This window comes from Nicotiana tabacum, chromosome 13 (assembly GCF_000715075.1).
Source record: "Nicotiana tabacum cultivar K326 chromosome 13, ASM71507v2, whole genome shotgun sequence".
Taxonomy (NCBI): domain Eukaryota; kingdom Viridiplantae; phylum Streptophyta; class Magnoliopsida; order Solanales; family Solanaceae; genus Nicotiana; species Nicotiana tabacum.
In genome coordinates, this window is record NC_134092.1 from 2,252,000 (window position 1) to 2,271,983 (window position 19,984).

Below are 19,984 nucleotides of genomic sequence, written 5' to 3' on the forward strand. Positions count from 1 at the left end.
AACTCACTATTTATAGTTGCACCTAGGAAATAAGGTCCTAGGATCAAGCCCTTCTTTAATGTCAATTATGAGGGCCATTGAAGAATGTGTAACGACGAGCATGAATGTCATATTCTTTGTAACGGGCAGTGTACTAAATGCTATAGAATATTCTTCATTAAATATTACCGGGGACATGCATTTATTTCATCTTTATGAGTATCATTCTTTCTGGTAACAGACAGAATAGTTGCCTTCAGTTTTAGTTATCCTCTGCTTTCGACTCCATGTGTCACTTCTTTATATCATTTAATATAACATATTTTACCCTATACATAGTTGCTGTATTTCCTTTTCCAAATGCTCCAATAATTTAATTCATTCTTCTCTACTAAATGTGAGGGCCAAAAAATGCAAAATAAACAATGAAAGCATATAAGTAACAATTTTAACAATCTCAAAACCAAAAGTGTTTGTTTTGTTTCTTTGTATTTTGCTTTGGTTTTCTTATTGGTGTGCTTGCTGTTGTTCTTCTTTTATTTTTTCTAAGTCGAGGGTATTCCGGAAACAACCTCTTTGACTTTTTGAAGGTAGGGATAAGGTCTTCATACATTTACCTTCCCCAAACCCAACTTGTGGTATTACACTGAATTTGTTGTTATTGTAAAAACCAAATGAAAAAAATAAAAAGAGGAAATCAAAGATTACAGCAGCAGCAACCTATTGTGAATTTTACCATGCTTTGATCTCATTCATCTCCACTCTTTTTGTCATCTTCTCCGTTCTGTTCTTGAAGAGAATCACGTTAGCAAATGTTTGATTAATCATGCAAATGGACACGTTTCAACAACTGTTACCAATGGAAAAAAGATGTACTATATATTATTATACTAATAAAATCCATAACGTGACGATGACTGATGATGAGTCTGCATGTTTGGTTCTTTTTCTTTTTCAGCTTTAGCTTTTGTGAGGGACTGTTAATTTTGGAGGAAATATGCTAAGGGGTGAAGATAAATTACTGTAGTAGAGAAAAAATGGCTGAGTTAGGTTTCTGGCTTTGTGGGGTCTATGATTTTTGGTCTTCTCGGTCAAAATTAAATTAATAGCAAAATTAATTAGAAAGGAGAGAGGTTGGCTTGTGCTGGGGAATTAGGTTTATTTTATTTGATCCTACTTGTTTTAATACAAGAAAATATTAGATGATTTGGATCATGTCTCGTTTAATTTGATCTATTTTAACCCGTCAAAATTTGACCAATACTACTATTTGCCCCCTCTATATTTCTTTTGTTGCAATTTGAACTTTTAAACTTCTCATTTTAACCTTATTAAGATGATTTATAATTATACAATAAAAATTTCTATGAAATAGGATGAAGAAAGTATTATTCTAAGAAAACTGTGTTGTTAGCATAAGTTGCAAGTCAACCACATTAGTTAATTATAGGGTATTATCACTTTTAGCCCGTGACAGAAACTATTTATATTTGGTAGCCGAAAAAGTATATAAAACTTGTATAATTTTTGTATATAACATATAGAATGTATATATATACAAAATATATACAAATTTTATACATTTTTCGGCTATTATTTTTATAACGGCTATATAGTGTCATTTTTCTTAGATTATATGGATTTTAAGCTACTAGTATTGAAATTTTCGAAGGTTTTTTAATAGGAAGTAGATATATACCCAAGTCATTCATGACCTCAGGAAAAGGGAAGCAGGTAACTAGCCTTTTGGCCTTGACAAATTCAAAGCAGTATTATACTACATAAATTTTGTGCATCTTACATTTTTTTTTTAAGTGTAAAATGATCGCACTCATGAAAAGGTGTAACATACCTTGATGATAAAATGAGAGTAGCTTGAAGTGATTTGATCATATCTTATGTCGAACTTTCATATGCATGGGTGCGTAAGCAAGGGCGAAGCCAAGAATTTTCCCAAGAATGTTCAAACTTGAAAGAAGTGAAAAAAAAATCTCTGACAAAGGGTATTCAATATATATTATACACATCTAAAACTTAATATTTTTACTTATATACACAGTGTAATTTTTTAATAAAGGATGGTTAACTGACCACCCTCAAGGCAATGTAGCTTTGCCCATATGCATAAGGGTGAAATCATGGTGAATGAAGGTATTAAAAAGACAAAGCAAATTAAAAATTAAATGAAAGGAAAGTTGTTTTGAAACACTTATAATCTCTTGAATCCATATAAATATAGCCCAAATACATAGAGTAATAAATGAAAGAAAAAGACGGTATCAATTAGTTGGGAATATGATTTAATCATGTTAGCACATTTACTTTAAGTCCTATGCTTTGTAAGAGTCTTTTTAACCCTAGCAGAGGTTTTATTCAAGTAGCAAATATATAAAGAATTTCGAGTATTTTTATTTTCTGTTGTACAATATTGGTGTGAGATGATTTTAAAAGCAGAAACACAGATTATAAGGATTCATATAGCGGTTTGAACTTGTTTGAGATTGAAGTGTAGTTATTATTATTCTATTTCTCTTTTTTAAATGGTACTCCAATAATTTAGTTCATAATTTCTTTTTTTGAGTTTTAGAAAATAAATAATATTAATAATTATTTAATATTCAGATTCAGAGACAATATCTTAATACCTCAGCTTTAAAAAGACAAAGGCCATGGTATTCTTAGTTATCTATATCAAATTTTCACTTTTGTATTAAATGCAACATCAGAGGGGATAGCTCAGTTGGGAGAGCGTCAGACTGAAGATCTGAAGGTCACGTGTTCGATCCACGTTCACCGCAAATACATTTTATCCGTTTTCCAACAAGCGGAACTTTTAATTGTTTTCTTCTTATTTTTTTTGTCAATGTTTCTATTAATCAGACAAGAATAGATTGAAAATAAAACTTGTTGTTAGGATCGGAACCGCGTAGTGCGAAATTTAGCCAAACAACGGTATAATGACAATAACAAAGACAATGTAAGTTGATAACAACGGCCAATTAAAGCATATACAGAAGACACAAATTTAATGTGATTCGGTCAAAGTGGCATATGTCCACAAGCGGAGAGAAGCAATTTCACTATACCAACAAGAGTACAAAAGAGAGTACAAAATTAGAGTAAACGCTCTAATTAATCCCAAATACTCTAAGAGAATAAACTCACAAGATCACTCCAAAGAAAGGGGTCACACAAGTGCTTCCCAACACTAACTCTCATACAAAACACTCTTAATAAAGGAGGAAAAGAAGAAACAAGAAATGAAGACTCAAGTCTTGTTGGTAAGTATAAAATGAACTAATGGCCTTCCATTTTATAAGCAAAAAAATCTTGGCCTCTTAGATGTAAAAAAAAGAAGAGATACAACTTGTGCAAATGATGTCCACCACACAATGCAATATTTTTGGGTCCCAAAGAATATTGACAACAAAGTTTACACTTTACAAAGATACTTATGTTTATGTGAGATGGACTCCGTTAGTCAAAATATTGACCATAATTACACTTGTTATGACAGAAAACGGAATGAGAAGAAATCCACAAGATACGAAGAAGCCTGAAAGAGAGAATCACGAATGAAATAATGAAACCAAACGAGCAAAAAGTCACGAAAGTTGACGATAAGAGCATAAAAGCCTATAAGGAAATTATTCCACTTTCATTTTATGCAATCAAGTTTATAATTTTCAAAGTAATTAGTATTTCTTTGGCCTGGTAGATATGGCCAAATACATATCTCATCATAGTCAATTAGTCACTATGCATCTATTGCAGTGTTCTTCTCTTCTTTCTGTTTTATTTTCCTAGCAGAAGAGTTTTGATTTTTGAGTGATACGCACTGACTGAATCTACATTAGAGATTGGTAAAAATTTATTTGTACTCGGCGTTTACGGTTTACGCCATGTCATATTATTATTGGTTTGGTATAAACACCGGATACGGATGCGATATATGTTCTTACCACAAAGATATGTGTAATTTTCAGAGATAGTTAGATATCACTATTCGGTGAAAATGACATCATGGAGGCACTTTTAAGCATGTTGTTTAAGATATATCCATAATTTATAATATATTTAAAGATTAGTCAATTCGCTCAAATTTCAGGACACGACGTCCTAAAGTTTAAACCTCAAAGTTCAAACTTTAGGACAACATGTCCTAAAGTTCGAAAATTATGTCCAAAAGTTTGAATCTTATGTCTTGAATTTTAAATTAGCAGCTCAGAAATTCAGGACACTTAGTCTTGAATTTAAAATTAGCAGCTCAAAAATTGAGGACACTAAGTCCTGAATTTGGAATTCAGGATACTTATAGCATGTTTGGCCAAGCTGGAGAAATCAACTTATTTTGAGAAGTCTTTTTTCAAAAGTGTTTTTGAAAAAAGTATTTTTGGAGATAATCAATTGTGTTTGGCTAATCACTCTGAAAAACACTTTTGAGCAATAATTTGTGTTTGGCCAAGCTTTTCAGAAAGTGCTTTTAAGTATCAAATTACGAATAAGGACATGAATAGATTTAGTTAATAGTTAATATTATAAGTAAATAAATAGTCTCAAAAATTAGTTATTACATGCAATAATTAAATCTTTTTATTTTATTTAAGTAAAATGTGAAAATAAAATTTAAAAATTCTTAATTATTTTAATATAAGTTAAATATATTAAAAATCATTCAACAAATATAAAAGCATACACCCCTAAAGTCACTATATATTAGAAAGCTATCCTATAAATAATAAAAAATATTTATACATTAATATCCTAAGTATTAGGTTTAACGGTTATTTTGGTATATACTATATTTTGTTAAGGGTATTTTTGGTAAGAAGAAAAGTCAATACTGCTCCTGCTTCTGGGAAGAAGCTATTTTTTTCTGCTTCTTCCCAAAATCACTTTTTTTCCCCAAAAAAACTTGGTCAAACACCTCAAGTTAGGGGGAAAAAAGTATTTTTGGGAAGAAAAAAAACACTTTTGGCATCTTGAGAAGCTTGGTCAAACATGTTATTAATTCTAAAGTTTAGGTGAATTGACTAATCTTTAAATAAATTATAAAATATGAATATATTTAAACAGCATGCTTAAAAGTTGCTACCGGTGCACTTCGCCCCACTACTCACTATAAGACATTCCAAATTATTTTGAAATTCCCACTGTTTTATTTTCGCTACTTTTGAATTTAATCATTAATTCAAGCTTATGTTTTCGCTTTTAATTAATTTGTTCAACCTATAATTAGTTCTTTATCGCGTTCAATATTTTTCTTTTTTAGGAATAATATAATAATAAAGAATAAAGGTTTCTTGGACCATGGCAGTAGCAACGTCATGGTGCTATTTTTGTAAAGAATTTAAATTTATATACTTACTAGCTACTACTACTTGTAAGTTATAATAATGAGATTAATCATTATCTAGAACAAGGGGAAAATTAAATTGTGACTAATCTCATCCTTATCAACACCTAATTATTTTATCTAATGGTGGTTGATTGCAGCCTACTACTACTTGTTTAATTTAGAAATCTTCAATCAAGCGTTTCAATTTCTTATTAATTCGTTCACTTTCATCTCATTTTCAGTCTAATTATTGATGCCAGCAACTTGAAGAAAGCTTTTGCTTCAAGCAAACAACAAATCTTTCTACAAACGAATTCAATTACTATTAATCACACTTTTTAAAAAAAATAATCATACTTATTACTTGCTTCCAACTACAAGATCCTCCATTTTTGAGAGACCATTCAATTTTTTCTAACATATGGAAGAAGGATTAGTTGGCCCACGGATATACAGTTGCTGTAAATGCAGAAATCACATTGCTTTTCATGATGATATCGTCTCCAAAAATTTTCAGGTTATGAATTTTCTTTCACTTAATCTTAAGCTTCTCTTTTTTTTCCTTTTTTCTGTTTGAACTTGACGGTTCAAACCTTTTAAGTTCTTACGCCATGAAACCCTTAAACTTTTGAAATTTATGAGTTTAGAAGTTAATATTTTTTAAAATTTTAGTGATCATTCACATTCGGTTGTTGTTACTGTTTTGTTGTTTCGGCTTCTTTTTCATCTCTTCTAGTGTTGAGGGTTTATCGGAAATAACCTCTTTACCTTCACAAGGTAGAGGTAAGATTTGCTTACGCAATATCCTCCCCAAACCCCACTTTGTGGGATTACACTGAGTTGTTGTTGTCAGCAATGGTAGAGGCGAGATTTCACCAAGGGGATTCAACAGCTAATATATATACATAAAACAAAATTTTGATCTCGTATATACGATGTGATTTTCTGGCGAAGGGGGTAAAGATGAACCCCCGTACGCCCTCCCTATTTCCTCCCCTGACATTGAGTTCAGTTGAACGCATTGAACTTATGTTACATCTGCCTTTGTTTATGATGAGGTTCAATCTTTGAGGTTCTCACGCCGGTTCAATTATAGTTTTGAAATTACAAGTTCAGCATTTGAAATTTGTTAAAAAATTTAGTAAGTAATTGTTTTTCGCGTACATATTTCTGTGTTTTGTGTAAAACAATATTGAGTTCAGTTGAACTTATTGAACTCGTATTATGTCCGTCTTTATTTATGACACAGTATTTTGTGAAAGACAGGCAAGAACAGGGAGAGCTTATTTATTTACACATGCCATGAATGTAGTAATAGGGCAGAAGGAAGATCGGCACCTAATGACAGGTTTGCATACTGTGGCAGATGTTAAGTGTTCTGATTGTGGGGAAGTTTTAGGATGGAAATATGAAAGAGCATATGATGAAAGCCAGAAATACAAAGAAGGAAAATTTGTTTTCGAAAGATTTAAGATTGTAAAAGATAATTGGTAGCCTGTGTGGGAAATTGATGTTGATTTCACATATTTAAAGTGTAAGTATGTGCCTAATTGGAAAATTTGTACAAAGAATTTGAACATTATTTGTTTGATAAATAAACTTAAATTAGATCAGAGAACGAGTTACACAAATTCTTATGACACACCCCAATTTCACGGGCAACTTTTTACATGACATACCTCTTTAATGTTTGATCACTTTTATCGAATAAGTGTATATCACGCAACCCAACAATAACAAATTCAATATAATACTATAAGTGGGACCGCACCCCAATAGAAAATTAACCTAAATAGCCGTCCACCCAGCCGTTTAAGCTAAAAATAGCTGGCAGAAGTATAATAATATAATTCATGTATAATCGTGTAAAATCAGAACATAATCTATGTATACCGACCAGAAAAAGTAAATAGTGATTTCAGCCGGCTATTTGTGTAAAGTTTGCACTCTAAGCAAAATACTATAATTGTACATTTATTCATATAATTTTTTTGGCTTTTCATCATTCATAAGTGCAATATGTTACCTATCATTCACAAAGGTGAAACCTTTGCAGCTCCAAACTATACAGCAATTACAATCTAAACATTACACCTGACCATAGTTTAGAGCATTTTTCATAAGTTAGTGGCGGACTAGACGCCATATATTAAACCAAAAAAAAGGCAGTCCAGTGCACAAAGCACCTCCCGTTCATGCAGGATCTGGACCATATATTCAACACATAGACATGAAAAAAACTGGCACGCATATACAAAATGGAATACACGGACTTTAAATCTTGAATTTATCACTATAGAAAGTTAATTAGTTATAGAGCAGAGAAGCGTGACCTCTTCTTATTATCATCAACCAAATGTCTTACCTTAACCTTCACTTTTTCAGCCCCACTAAGTTCTTGTACTTTCTTAGCTATTCCAAAAATTTTATCTTTCTCCATTTTCACATCTGATGAAACCAACACAATTTGTGCCCCACAAACCTCATCATAAATTCTTTCAAATTCCATCAACACTTCATTTATTATCCCCACTTTGTTCTTCTCCACTAAAAGCTTCAACAAGCCCACCAAGTGTTTGTGAAATTTCCCCTTTGACAATATCTCCTTAAGAACATACCCTTTTTCTTTATCTTCCAAGAAAAGAAAAGGGTCTTTTCTTAGCCATTTGGATAGCTTAATAACGTCCCTTTCAAGAATTTCTAATGAGTTGTTGCACTTAGCTATATCGACTAGTGCTGCAGCATAACCACTTGAAGCTCTAGTATGAGTTGTTTGATGTCTTGAGGAGGATTGTTTGAGTGGTAGATTTTTACATGGAACGGAAGTAGGGATATTGAAAGTCTTGGTTTGGATAAAAGAGTTGGTTTTGTTTAAGATTTTTGAAGTTGGTTTTGTGAAAGTAGGGAATAAGTGGTGATTTGGAAAGTTGAAATGAGATGAGTAAAGGTCAGCCGAGTTCCTACGCAGAGTTGGAACTTTGAGTGAAGAAACTGAGGTGGAGAGAGTATCCATTGGAATTAATTTGGTAAGGAATTTTTGAGAAAGGAAATGAAGTATAGGTGAAGAAGTGAAGCAGAGTTTCTGAAAATTGTGGTGGGAATTAATGCACGAGATACAAAAAAGAAACAGAATAATTTCTCAGCCACCAGTTGACCAAATGTCAAAGCTAGCTTCTCTTGGGCTTTGTAATTCCAGGATATGAATTGTACTTGTCTGGCCCAACAATAATTTTACTCAGCCCATCTATAATCTAAAGCTTGATAGTTATGGCCTGATACGAGACTTACCAAATGCCAAATCTTTTGGAGGGGGCAACTCTCTTTGCCGGAAAATGACACTATTTATATAAGGCAATAGATATGTATAAATATTAGATGTTGAGTTCCCTTGGCATCTTCACGTGTTTTTTTTTTTTTTTTGAATTCCCTTGATGAAAATCCTGCCTCCGTCACGGCCTCACGGGGGACGCCAAGTTCCTGTAGAGATTGTGCATAGTGTGTAAGATATCATTGGATTACATAGAAAGAATTTTCTTATTGTGTATTTGGGATGCCCAACTCTGGTCGTATGAGTTTGCTCACAATATCGGTCTCAAGCTCGGATAAAGGTAGTCAATTCACGTAAGCTAGATTCATTATCTTCTGAAAAGCACATATGAACTTTTATAAATGAAACAATTATATATCATGATCCTCTGAAAGAACAGAATAATTTGTTCAATGACACTATTCCCCTAACATTTGAAAAGTCTTTCTAGATTAAACCTGATTGTTCCCTTTCCTAATTCTTTCATATTCTGCTTCAGCATCTTTCAACTGTTCTTTCAGTTTAGCTATCCCACTCTCCAGCTCTTCTGCTGAAGCTCGCACACGAGAAGGTCGGTACGGTGTAAGAAAATGATACTTAAATGCTTTCAGAGCTTCAACACCACAAACCTATCAACAAAAGAACTTAGTAATGTGAGTTACAACTGGTTTGACAAGAAATGTAATGCCCAATCTCCATAGTTTCTTGCTTGGAATTACATAAAAGCAGAAGGCAGAATAGAATCACCTAAATATCATCAACTTTTGTTTCAGGAATAAACCAGAAATGTCTGATCTAACATGGATGCTATGGTGCACTAGCACCATCTTACTGATTAGAGAAGATTTTATGGTCGCTATCCTCTTTGAATGCAACAACGACAACAACACAAAACCCAGTATAGTCCCATAAGTGGGGTCTGGGAAGGGTAGTGTGTACGCAGACCTTAGCCCTACCTAGAAGGTAGAGATGTTGTTTCCAATACACTACTATCCTCTTTGAATGCACCAAAATAAAAAGAAAAAGAAAAAAAGAGGTATGTTATCAGAGACGAATTTAAGATTTAAACTTGATGACTTCAAAACTCGTACTTTTGAAGTTGTAATATCTACATGAGTATCTTCATACCTCTTGCGGAAGCAAAGGCAGCTTCGTGATATTGAAGTCGTCGTATAAAGTGTAGAATTGATCCAAGTATTTTTGTTGCATCCGCATTCTAGCTTTCAGCAACTGAGATTCAACAACTGAAAACAGTCACAAGTCCAAGAATTATGTTTTCTCTTGCACAGGAACTAATTATCATAAACAAAAGTGAGATCGAAGAAGAAAACAGATTAAAGGGGAAAACAATTGAGGAATCACTAAAAGGAGGGGGCTTGTGTACCTTCTACATCAAAGAGGACTTGGTTAATTATAATGTTGTGTGTATCAATCTCAAACCTAGTGAGTTCTTGAACAAGTCTTTCAGTCTCATACAGAGAGAGGAACTCCGGAATGCAAACACAAACAAACGTCGTCATTTCCTATAAGAAAAGATGTGTTAAACTCATAAGCAGAACTCAAAGTTAACAAAGAACATTAAGGAAAGTCAGTATTTAGCCATTAGTAAGAATCACTGTAATGATCTTTACCTTGCCTTGCACAGGACAAGAAGCTGATTTCCTTTATGTTTGTTTTTTCTAAATAGTTAAAGCACATGCGTACATATAACACATACTTGTACTCCATTTTAGTAGATTTTTCCACAATCAAATAAAAAGATCAGCAGAATATGTGTTGTGTATATTTATGTGCTTTCATCCAAATATCAATATACTCCCGTTGTATTCAACAACAACTACCCGGTGTAATCTTACAAGTGGAATTTGGGGAGAGTAGGATGTACGCAGCCTTACCCCTACCCTGGAAGGGCAGAGAGATTGTTCCCGTTTTATTCAAAACATAAGAAAAAGTTGAGCATAAAGTTCGGACATTAAATCAAATGAATAAATATTCAACTGGATTGAGAAACTATTTACTACTGCGAGGTCTCACATACATTGCTATCGAAACAATAAAGGCTCAGATAGCATGAACCTCTGGACTCAAATTTTCCATAATCTATAAATTGGTGCATGTAGAGACGAAGCCATAATTTGAACTTTATGGGCTCTAAATTCTAGGATAGAAACAACATGTGTTAGTAACTGGGTTCTGAATTTAATCTTTATATATATTTATTGAAATTTCTTAATACAAATATAAGGTTTGGACTCTGGACTAGTTTTGTCACTATGGCTCCCGCCCAACATTAACGAATATAAAAACAAGTTCTTCATAATAACAAATGACCATTATAAGGAAAACTCTTACTGGATCCTTGAATTGTCTGTTCACTTGTTCAATAATATCTCTCATGGCTTCAAGCTTGCCTAGAATTGCATCCTCACCAAATTCATCGTCAACACCAAAGAGACGAGTCATCTGCAATAGACAGTACTAAGTGTATTAATAAGAGATATACAGAAACATATCATCCAATTCCTACAAGGGGGGAAGGGAGGGGAGGGGAGGGGAGGAAGGGTTGTTACCTGACTCAGCATACCACCAAATTTGCTCTTCAAACTCATTATTTTGGCGAGCCCTTTCTCTAGTGTCGACGGGAACTGTAATAGCCGGAGAGTGTGTCCCGTTGGTGCTGTATCAAACACTATTACAGAGTAATCCATTGTTTGCACCAATCTATAAAGAGCAAACGGAATAAAGTTCAAGTCAGATTATAAAGAAAACACCAGAACTGTAAGTATAACCAGAAAACAGTATATCAATCATAAAAAGCTTAAAAGCACTATCAATGTACCATAACAAGATGAAACTTAGCAATGAAGAATGTTAGAAAGATGATTAGCTGCATATGATTCTGATGTCCAGGAAAAAAATGGCAAGTGTCTGGCAATGCGATCCCATATAGTGAAAATAATACAGGTAATCTCCGTGATCTCTACTTCTAAAGCTTCTAGATATGATGCTACTGAATGAAATAGCTCAAATGAGCTGCCCGACAGAGGAAAATTGGTTACTTTTGACTAAGATACTTCAAAAAAAAACTATAATCCAAAACTATATAGTGGACTTCCTTACAATTAAAATTGATTTTCCAGATCTTTCTGCAAAGTAACTGAAATCATGCAAAATAAGAAAAAAAAAGGGCGACGCAGCTAAGAGATGCTATAAATCTGTGAAAGAAATAAACACTACACGAGTTAAGACTTGGGCGCAAATCAACCAGTTTCCAGTCTGCATATAAGATCAACCAAGACAAAATTCAAATCATTCTCCAAGTTGGCATTTCAGCGTTTCTTATGGAATGCATCACTAAAGAAAGGATTTTTCCTTTACATTACAGGTGTTCAGGGCAGCTCATGTAGTAATGTAAGGTGTAGCATTAACTTGCTGACACAGCTTTGAACCTCACAATTTTGAAGGTAATATCTCAGTTCTTTCCTTAATCTAGATTAAGATATAATGCTGAAAGTTTAAACTCAAGCAAAATGCCTAAACTCTTAACCTCAGTTGAAATAAGTCAAACCTGAGTCTTTAGAAAACGAAACAAATTAGTTGCAAGGCCCCTCTTTAAGTTGCTTGATTTACTTTGCATTATCTCCAAACATCCCTTTTTCACCCCAGTCGACTAATACCACATTGTATATTATCGTTTAGTTCATTGCTAATTATTATTGTTTAGGAATCAAATAAGGCTTAGTTTAAGCATAGTATCTTTAATACTTCGAAAGAAAATGATAGTTCTAAGAACACTTAAACTTATTTCTTTAACATCTTTTTGGTGGAGAAAATGCTATAATCTGATTTGTGTGCCCTGAAGAAATGTTACTTACTTTAGCATCTCAGCAAAACTCATGGCTTCATCAATTCCTGGAACTGCATTGGCCAAATCCGAGAAAAAACCGTCCACTCCTTCTGAACCGCCTTCTTCATTCTCTATAGTTGGATCAACTTCCTAAAGAACACAACTTCAATCATAAAAATCATTACCCCATAGCAGCATATCAGAACAGAATTGATTGCTCAAAATGAGTATTTCTCAAAATTTAAAAGGGTCAAACTTCAGTTCCAGATAAAAGAGAAAAGGACTACTAGTAATTACTCTGTTTGTTCCATTTTATGTGGCACTCTTTAGTTATAACGTGTTCAATCACACAACGGGCAGCCCGGTGGACTAAGCTCCCGCTATGTGCGAGATCCGGGGAAGGGCTGGACCACAAGGGTTTATTGTACGCAATCTTACCCTACATTTCTGCAAGAGGCTATTTACACGGCTCGAACATATGACCTCCTGGTCACATGGCAACAACTTTACCAGTTACGGCAAGGCTGCTCCCGTTTACATTTTCAATTTCAATCACACGAATAATGTAAATATTCTTCACACTGCAGTGTATATAAGTTAAATCCTACGGTCTAATGTCACTGTTTGGATAATAATTCTGAGTATTACAAGCTGATAACAATGCACCCTGATTGAAACAATGCGCATGGAGCAAAAGTTGGAATATATTTCAACAAAATAATTTTCAATCCGAAATGTTTTTTTCCCACGAGTCGGGTAACGAAACACCAGAAAATAATTTCCGTCGTACCAAATACTAACTCTACGAATAAAAAGGATCGATAGGAACCAAGAGTGAGAGCAAATACCATGGCGTACAAATTGGTGAAGCCATTAACGACAGTGGGAGTTTTTGCAAAACGCTGTTGAAAAGCATCGCTGAGATTGTGAGCTGGATCAGTGGAAATTATGAGAACAGACGATCGGACCTGAGAAAGAAGGATTCCAAGAACAGAACTGCATGTTGTTTTCCCAACGCCACCTTTTCCACCTACAAATACCCACTTTAACGTGTCTTGTTCCATTAAATTCTGCACTGTCCCTTCTGGTATTTCTTGATTATTACTCAAAGCCATGAAATGAAATAGAGACTAATCTCTAGTACAATTTTAGAAAGAAATTGACTCTTAAAGCAATAATGAAGTCATTAAATCAGAGGCGGAGCCAGGATATAAAGTTTATGTGTTCTTAATTAATCATCAAATTCATAACTCGTTTAGTTATTAGATTAACGATTAAATAGTTATATATATTTAATAAATTTTTAATACAAGTATAGAGTCTAAAACAAAGAGAAATTTATACAAAATACTCATTGACCATCTCCATTTGAAAATTATTTAGGATATATATATCCAGTTAAAACTAATAACTTAACCTAACTTAGCTTGATTTGACTTGGTTCGCATTGGTTTGGCTTGGCTAAAAAAATTGGGTAGGAAGAAAACTTTATGGGTAGGGATGAGTAAATAGTTTGTCTGTGAGTGGGTATTTGTAAAAGATTTTCGAAAAAGTTAATGGTTCGTTCGAACCCGTGAGTCATACGGTAGCTCCGGCCCGGTGAATGGTGATTAAGAAGGGTGTAAGGGATCTGATTCTGATAACCTCGATTGTTGTTTCATCATTCATTTTGAGGCATAAAAATGAAAATGTTAAATCTCCAAAAGTAACAAAATTCATAACCTCAGTTTATTGGTTTAAAGAATTACATTTAATGTATAATTTTTTTTTAGCTTACACCTTGTTTGGATGGTTTATGTATCGTTTCTTAATGCATATTACTTTATTGTTTTGATGTTTACAATATTTGAATAGATTGAATTGTTTGTCACCGTTTATGATGTCATGCACTAACAATATGAAGAATAAACTTACAATACTACAAAAAAAAAAAAGTAAGGTACAAGATAGAATTACTATATAAAAAGGTATAATAAAGAATAAAATAGAATTATTTAATAATAATGAAGGGTAAGACGAGAAGAAAAAAAAAAGGTAACGATGCGACCACACCAAATAGGTTATTACTTACAATAATACTTTTCGTCGTTATGTAACGACAGATTTAACGACACGATACAATAAAATTTAAATAACAATCAAAACAAACAAACATTGTATTTAAAGTAACAATATAACATAATACAACAGATAACAACCATCCAAACAAGAATTTACGTTTAAACACTAGATCTTCTTTTAAATTTAATACTGGAAACCAAACCCCATATTATTAATAACGGCTTTATATCTATGAACCTATGGAGTATTTAATATGAGATAAATTATGAAATAAGAATACGTGAGTGAATTAAGAGTATGTAAAGATAAAAAATATCATTAAAACAGAGAATCTTTCTATAATAATTTCTGCATTGTTATTCATTGTATAGCAATTCATATATTATTATTCGTCACACAATTCCTGCATTGTTATTCAATGTATAGCAATTCATATATTATATTATTATTCGTCACACAATCCCTGCCTTATAATTTATATATAACTAAACAGTAAACCAACCGACCCCTTTATAATTATTTAAAGAATTACACTCCATATTTTCCTTTAAAAACTTTTATTGTCTAAATAATAAGTACTCTTTGTAACAACTTAAAGGGTACATTAGATCATTCGAAAACTTTCTCTAAGATCATTAAGCTAACTCCCCTACTCTAAACAGATCATAATTTCCTACTTAAATTAACAGAATAACTATTTTTTGACACAAAGAGAAAATTCAAACAGAAACAGAATCTAGCTATCAATACTATGAACATATCTTTCTTTTATTCTAAACATATTATTTCCTGCTTAAACCATCCTCAAAAAATTGTCACATAAAATCCCAACAACAATATAACTAGCTTTTACACATAGAGAATTCAGTCACAAAACAGAATCTAAGCTAGCTACCAATTATACTATATGAATATAAGTGTGTAATATTATCACCAAAAAAAACTTCAAATTAATCATCAGAATCAGAATCACTAGTTATTGGCATTGGATTCTTGGCATGTAACACATTACGTTGAAACCAATTCTTGTCCTTAGCTTTCTCAAAAAATGGTTGCCTCAATAGCCTTTCCACATTTGGCCTTTTTCTTGGTTTTTTAGCCAAACAATCCACAACCACCTTCTCAAATTCTTTAGAAAATAGCCTTTCTTCTTCTTTCTTTTTTCCCACTTTATCCTTAAAAAATCCCATAACTTTCTTCATTTTACCTTTTTTATCATTAATCTCCTCAACCAAATCACCCTCTTTCTCTTTTCCTAATTTCAACTTATCCTTAAAAAATCCCACAACTTTTTTCATTTTCCCATCTTTTTTCTCCTCTTCTTCTTCTTCTTCTTCTATTGGATAAGTAATTTCCTCAAACAAATCTTCTAATCTATTTGGCAATTTTTTTGACTTTCTTATTTTGTTGATCATATCATCAAAATCTTCACGATGACTTACTCTTATATTCCCATATGCTAATTCCAATGCTGTAATTCCAACTAACCAAATATCAGATTTAACACTGTAGTAATTCTCAATTTGATCATCAGAATCAGAATCTTCATATATATAATAAACCTCTGGTGCAGCTGCCCATGCAGAAATATTCGTTAGAAGTGGTACCTGTTTCAAAATTAAAATATACTTAGAATATAAATTGTAGGAATAAAAGGCTAATTAAGATAGTAAAAAAAAAAAAGATGAAAACTAACTTAAGTAGGCATTTAATTTGGATATAAATCAATATTTGGCTTACATTCTTATCCATTATAATTTTAACTTCAAGTGAAATTCATCATGTCCAAACATAATTTTGACTAACAAATTGAGAAAACAGAAACTACTCAAAAAAAAAACGAATAAATCAAACTTTGAAATATTAATATTCAACAGTAAGAAGAGGATAATATTCACATTTTCAACCCCAAATATTTATTTTTTCAATTTCAACAAAATATTGTCCAAATGGGTATTATCATAGAAAACAATAAAGTGAACATGCTTAAATAAGAAAGACACACTTAGCACAGATTAAGCACATAATTATTTTACTATATCATTTTTTTACTAACATAACAGAAACTACTCTAACAAAAAAAAAAGAGTAATTAAATCAAACTTTGAAATATTAATACTCAACAGTACCGAAGAGGAAATAATATTCACATTTTCAACATTAAATATCATTTTTTTTCAACTCCAAATATTTATTTTTTCAATTTCAACAAAATATTGTCCAAATTAGTATTATCAAAGAAAACAATAAAGCGAACATGCATGCCTAACTAAGAAAAATCTACTAGCACAATTTTATAACAGACACAATTTAATAGTACTATCATTTTGACTAACAAATTGAGAAAAACAGAAACTACTTAAACAAACAAAAATATCGAATAAATCAAACTTTGAAATATTAATATTCAACAGTACCAAAGAGGAACCCTGATCTTCTCCTTGACGTTCTTGATTAATATTCACATTTTCAACTTCAAATACTCATTTTTTTCCAATTTCATAAAATATCATCCAAATGAGTATAAAGAAAACAATAAATAAACATGCCAAAAATCTTAACAAAAATTAACCTACTAGCACAATTTAAGCACATAATTTATTATATTATATTGACTTATTAACTGAAACTACTCAAATAAACAAAAATCAAACTTTGAAATCAAATTGACGTTCTTGATTAATATTCACATTTCCAACTTCAAATACTCTTTTTTTTTCAATTTCAAAAAATATCAACCAAATGAGCATTATCAAAGAAAACAATAAACTAAACATGCCTAAAATCTAAACAAAAATTAACCTACTACCACAATTTAAACACATAATTTACTATATCATTTTGACTTAACAAATTATGTGGAAAAAAATAGAAACTAGTCAAAAAAATAATCAAAATTAGAAATTCTCAAACTGAATATTACGTACCGAAGAGTCTCCAGCATCTACTTCTTTATTCACTTTGAATTGAAGATCCGAATCATAAACAGCTGCTCCAAAAGCCAATTTAATCTCAATCTCCTCAACAGCCTTAGATTTATTAACAAAAATATTCCCAGCATTGAAATACTTATGAATTCGACCAGAATTATGAATATCCAATAAACCAAATAATGCTTCTTTAAGTGCAATAGCAATACAATCTTCAGGCAAACCATAGTAAAAATTAGAAGAAAGAATATAACGTAAAGATCCTTCTGACATATATGGTAATGCAACCAAATACCCATCGTCAAATCTATGTATAAACCAAGATTCAATATTAATAATATTCCGAGTTGGAATTTTATCTGTTGCAGTAAAACTCGTTCCAATATCTGGATTACCTTTTCTCAGATATTTTACTGTAACATAACCAGTAGAAAACTTATTGGTATGTTTATCACGTGCGTAATATGCAGCTTTGTAAACATAATCTAAACCTGAAATACCGATTACTTTTTCGAATAAGTAAGTAATATCAGTGTTTGGATCTGTGATTAGTCTTCCAATTTTTGGACGATAAGCTCTTGTGATTCTACCCATAATTTGGAGAAAAATTTCTGGGGGTTTTTGGATTGTGAGAAAGATTTTGGGTTTGATTTCAGGTTAAGAGAAATGAAGAAGAAGAAGAAGAAGATGAAGGGTTTATAGTGTATTTATATGATTAACAGAATCAAGAAGTTGAGTCCGAAAAGCCGTTAGAATAGCGCGGTTGAGTTCCGGTTTTCAGTTTTTCTTTTTTAGCTTCTCTTAAATGGGGGGAATAAGAATTGTTATAAAGTCCGTTTAAACAGAAGCACCGACTTATTTTAATTCTATAATTTTTATGTGAGTTTTAATTCTATAATTAGTATAATATATGTCCAAATTGAGGCTGAAAATTTAAGAGTTTAAGGTATATACATTGTTAATGTAAGGATTTGCTCTTTTTGAAATGTATATTTTTAGCCGCTCTAATAAATAACAGTCGATATATATTATATATTTTTGGCTAGCGAATGCAATTAATTTCGACTGAAAAGTCAATTTTGTATTTTGCTCATTTGTATGCCATGAGGTTACTTTTACCAGTTTTACCAAGTAACATTTTTTATTTTTAAGATTATAAATCCCAAAAAGAAAAAAGAAAAAGAAGAAGCTTACTAGAGTTATCCTTGGGTAAACTTTCTATCGGGTTCAATCTAATCTATTGATACTTTCAAATCATTTGAATACGTAGATACACATAAGACTTTCTTGAAGTACATCCTGGTTAGCTTCGAATCACAAGTGAGTCGTGAGTGTACATTTGAGTCTGTATAGTGTAACAATTTTCTTTAACTGACGTATCTATAACTTAAACTCCAAATTTAATAGCTTAACACTCATAATCTAATCCTTATCATTCATTTTGAAACATGAATAATATTAAGTATTTCATGGATGCGTATCAATTATTTCAAATGTAAAATTTTCAAATAATAGTATTATTCTTCAAAGGCTTCTTTTCTTAACCGGTATTCGATACTTACTTTAGAGTCTCAATTAATTTAGGTTCGTATCATGTAAGGGCTCCCCGTTACGAATATTTCCATTCCCAAGGTTTGAGGGATAATTATATAAAAGCTAACTAATGACTAAATCAAATGTAATTGAACTTCACTATATCGATGTAATTTGACATAAAAAAAAAATCAAATTTATTGACCCGCAGTGTTGTTTTCCGACCATTATATTTCTTGAATTTTAGGACTTAGCCACGTTTTGTATTGAATCTCTTTTTTCAATTTTTATTTTATATAGAACCATTAAATTTTAAGCGTCTAGAAATATCTTCAATTTAAAAAGTTGTCGGACTGTATTTGTTTTTTTTGTCGGACTGTAGTTGAAGTACTATAATCGATTAATTTTCATTATGTCCATTTACAAATAAAGGGTACTTGAGATGTGAATAATTTACATTAAGACCCTCAGTAAGTGAAAAGAAAAAAGGGCCAGAAGGACTAAAGCCTGCATTTGTTATAAAAGAAGTTTATTTACGTCTAGAGATTAAAAAAAAAATTAAAAGAAGTTTTAAAATAACGTCTATAGATTATTTAATCTACAATTATGATTTCTTTAATTTCATCCAAATAATCAAAGGAAGCGTGTAAGTTTTATTCCTTAATAAGTTAACTGTGTAAAAAATTCCAACACATAACTAGTTTACTACCACTCTTTGTGGATTACTAATGATGATGTAAACATTTAACTGCAGTTAATTTTTAACCACTTCATTCAGTTTATTAAAGTATATACTTTTTACGCTGGATAAGACTTAATTAAACTTCAAAAGTTTTTATATGAAATCATGTGCAGTTGTAATAATTTAATTTCTAACCAAAAAAATCAATCTATGACCAAATAATGGAGCTAAAAAGCTGGTGAAGATACACCACGGAAAAATTTAATTCCTAACCAAAATCAACTACCAAAATTTCTATTAGATTTAT

The 19,984-nt window shown here is 31.8% G+C and overlaps 2 protein-coding genes and 1 non-coding gene across 3 annotated transcripts; 1 reads left to right on the forward strand and 2 right to left on the reverse strand.

The window, feature by feature from the left end:
* The first annotated feature begins 2,704 nt into the window (after window positions 1-2,704).
* TRNAF-GAA (transfer RNA phenylalanine (anticodon GAA)) lies at window positions 2,705-2,777 on the forward strand. Its single transcript has one exon. It is a non-coding gene; the product is annotated as a tRNA-Phe (tRNA).
* A 4,851-nt stretch (window positions 2,778-7,628) lies between these two features.
* LOC107764404 (ATP synthase subunit delta, chloroplastic-like) lies at window positions 7,629-8,330 on the reverse strand. The gene has a single exon (XM_016582970.2). It carries the CDS (start codon window positions 8,328-8,330, stop codon window positions 7,629-7,631), a length of 702 nt encoding a protein of 233 aa, XP_016438456.1.
* Window positions 8,331-8,332: 2 nt separating this feature from the next.
* On the reverse strand, window positions 8,333-13,622 carry LOC107764419 (ATPase GET3A-like). Its single transcript, XM_016582985.2, has 7 exons — window positions 13,320-13,622; window positions 12,500-12,621; window positions 11,195-11,345; window positions 10,977-11,087; window positions 10,009-10,147; window positions 9,753-9,868; window positions 8,333-9,253 (listed from the first exon to the last, which is right to left on the reverse strand). The coding sequence occupies exons 1-7, from the start codon at window positions 13,584-13,586 to the stop codon at window positions 9,077-9,079; spliced, it is 1,083 nt and encodes a 360-aa protein (XP_016438471.1). The 5' UTR covers window positions 13,587-13,622; the 3' UTR covers window positions 8,333-9,076.
* Window positions 13,623-19,984: the final 6,362 nt, after the last annotated feature.

Bases quoted from the DNA above. Each gene is read 5' to 3' on its own strand.
- LOC107764419 (XM_016582985.2), bottom strand. From the start codon at position 13,586: ATGGCTTTGAGTAATAATCAAGAAATACCAGAAGGGACAGTGCAGAAT. The intron at 11,346-12,499 runs GTAAGTAACATT...TGCTCTTTATAG, and splicing joins AGTTTTGCTGAGATGCTAAA to ATTGGTGCAAACAATGGATT. The intron at 9,869-10,008 runs GTACACAAGCCC...GACTGTTTTCAG, and splicing joins AGTCCTCTTTGATGTAGAAG to TTGTTGAATCTCAGTTGCTG.
- LOC107764404 (XM_016582970.2), bottom strand. From the start codon at position 8,330: ATGGATACTCTCTCCACCTCAGTTTCTTCACTCAAAGTTCCAACTCTG.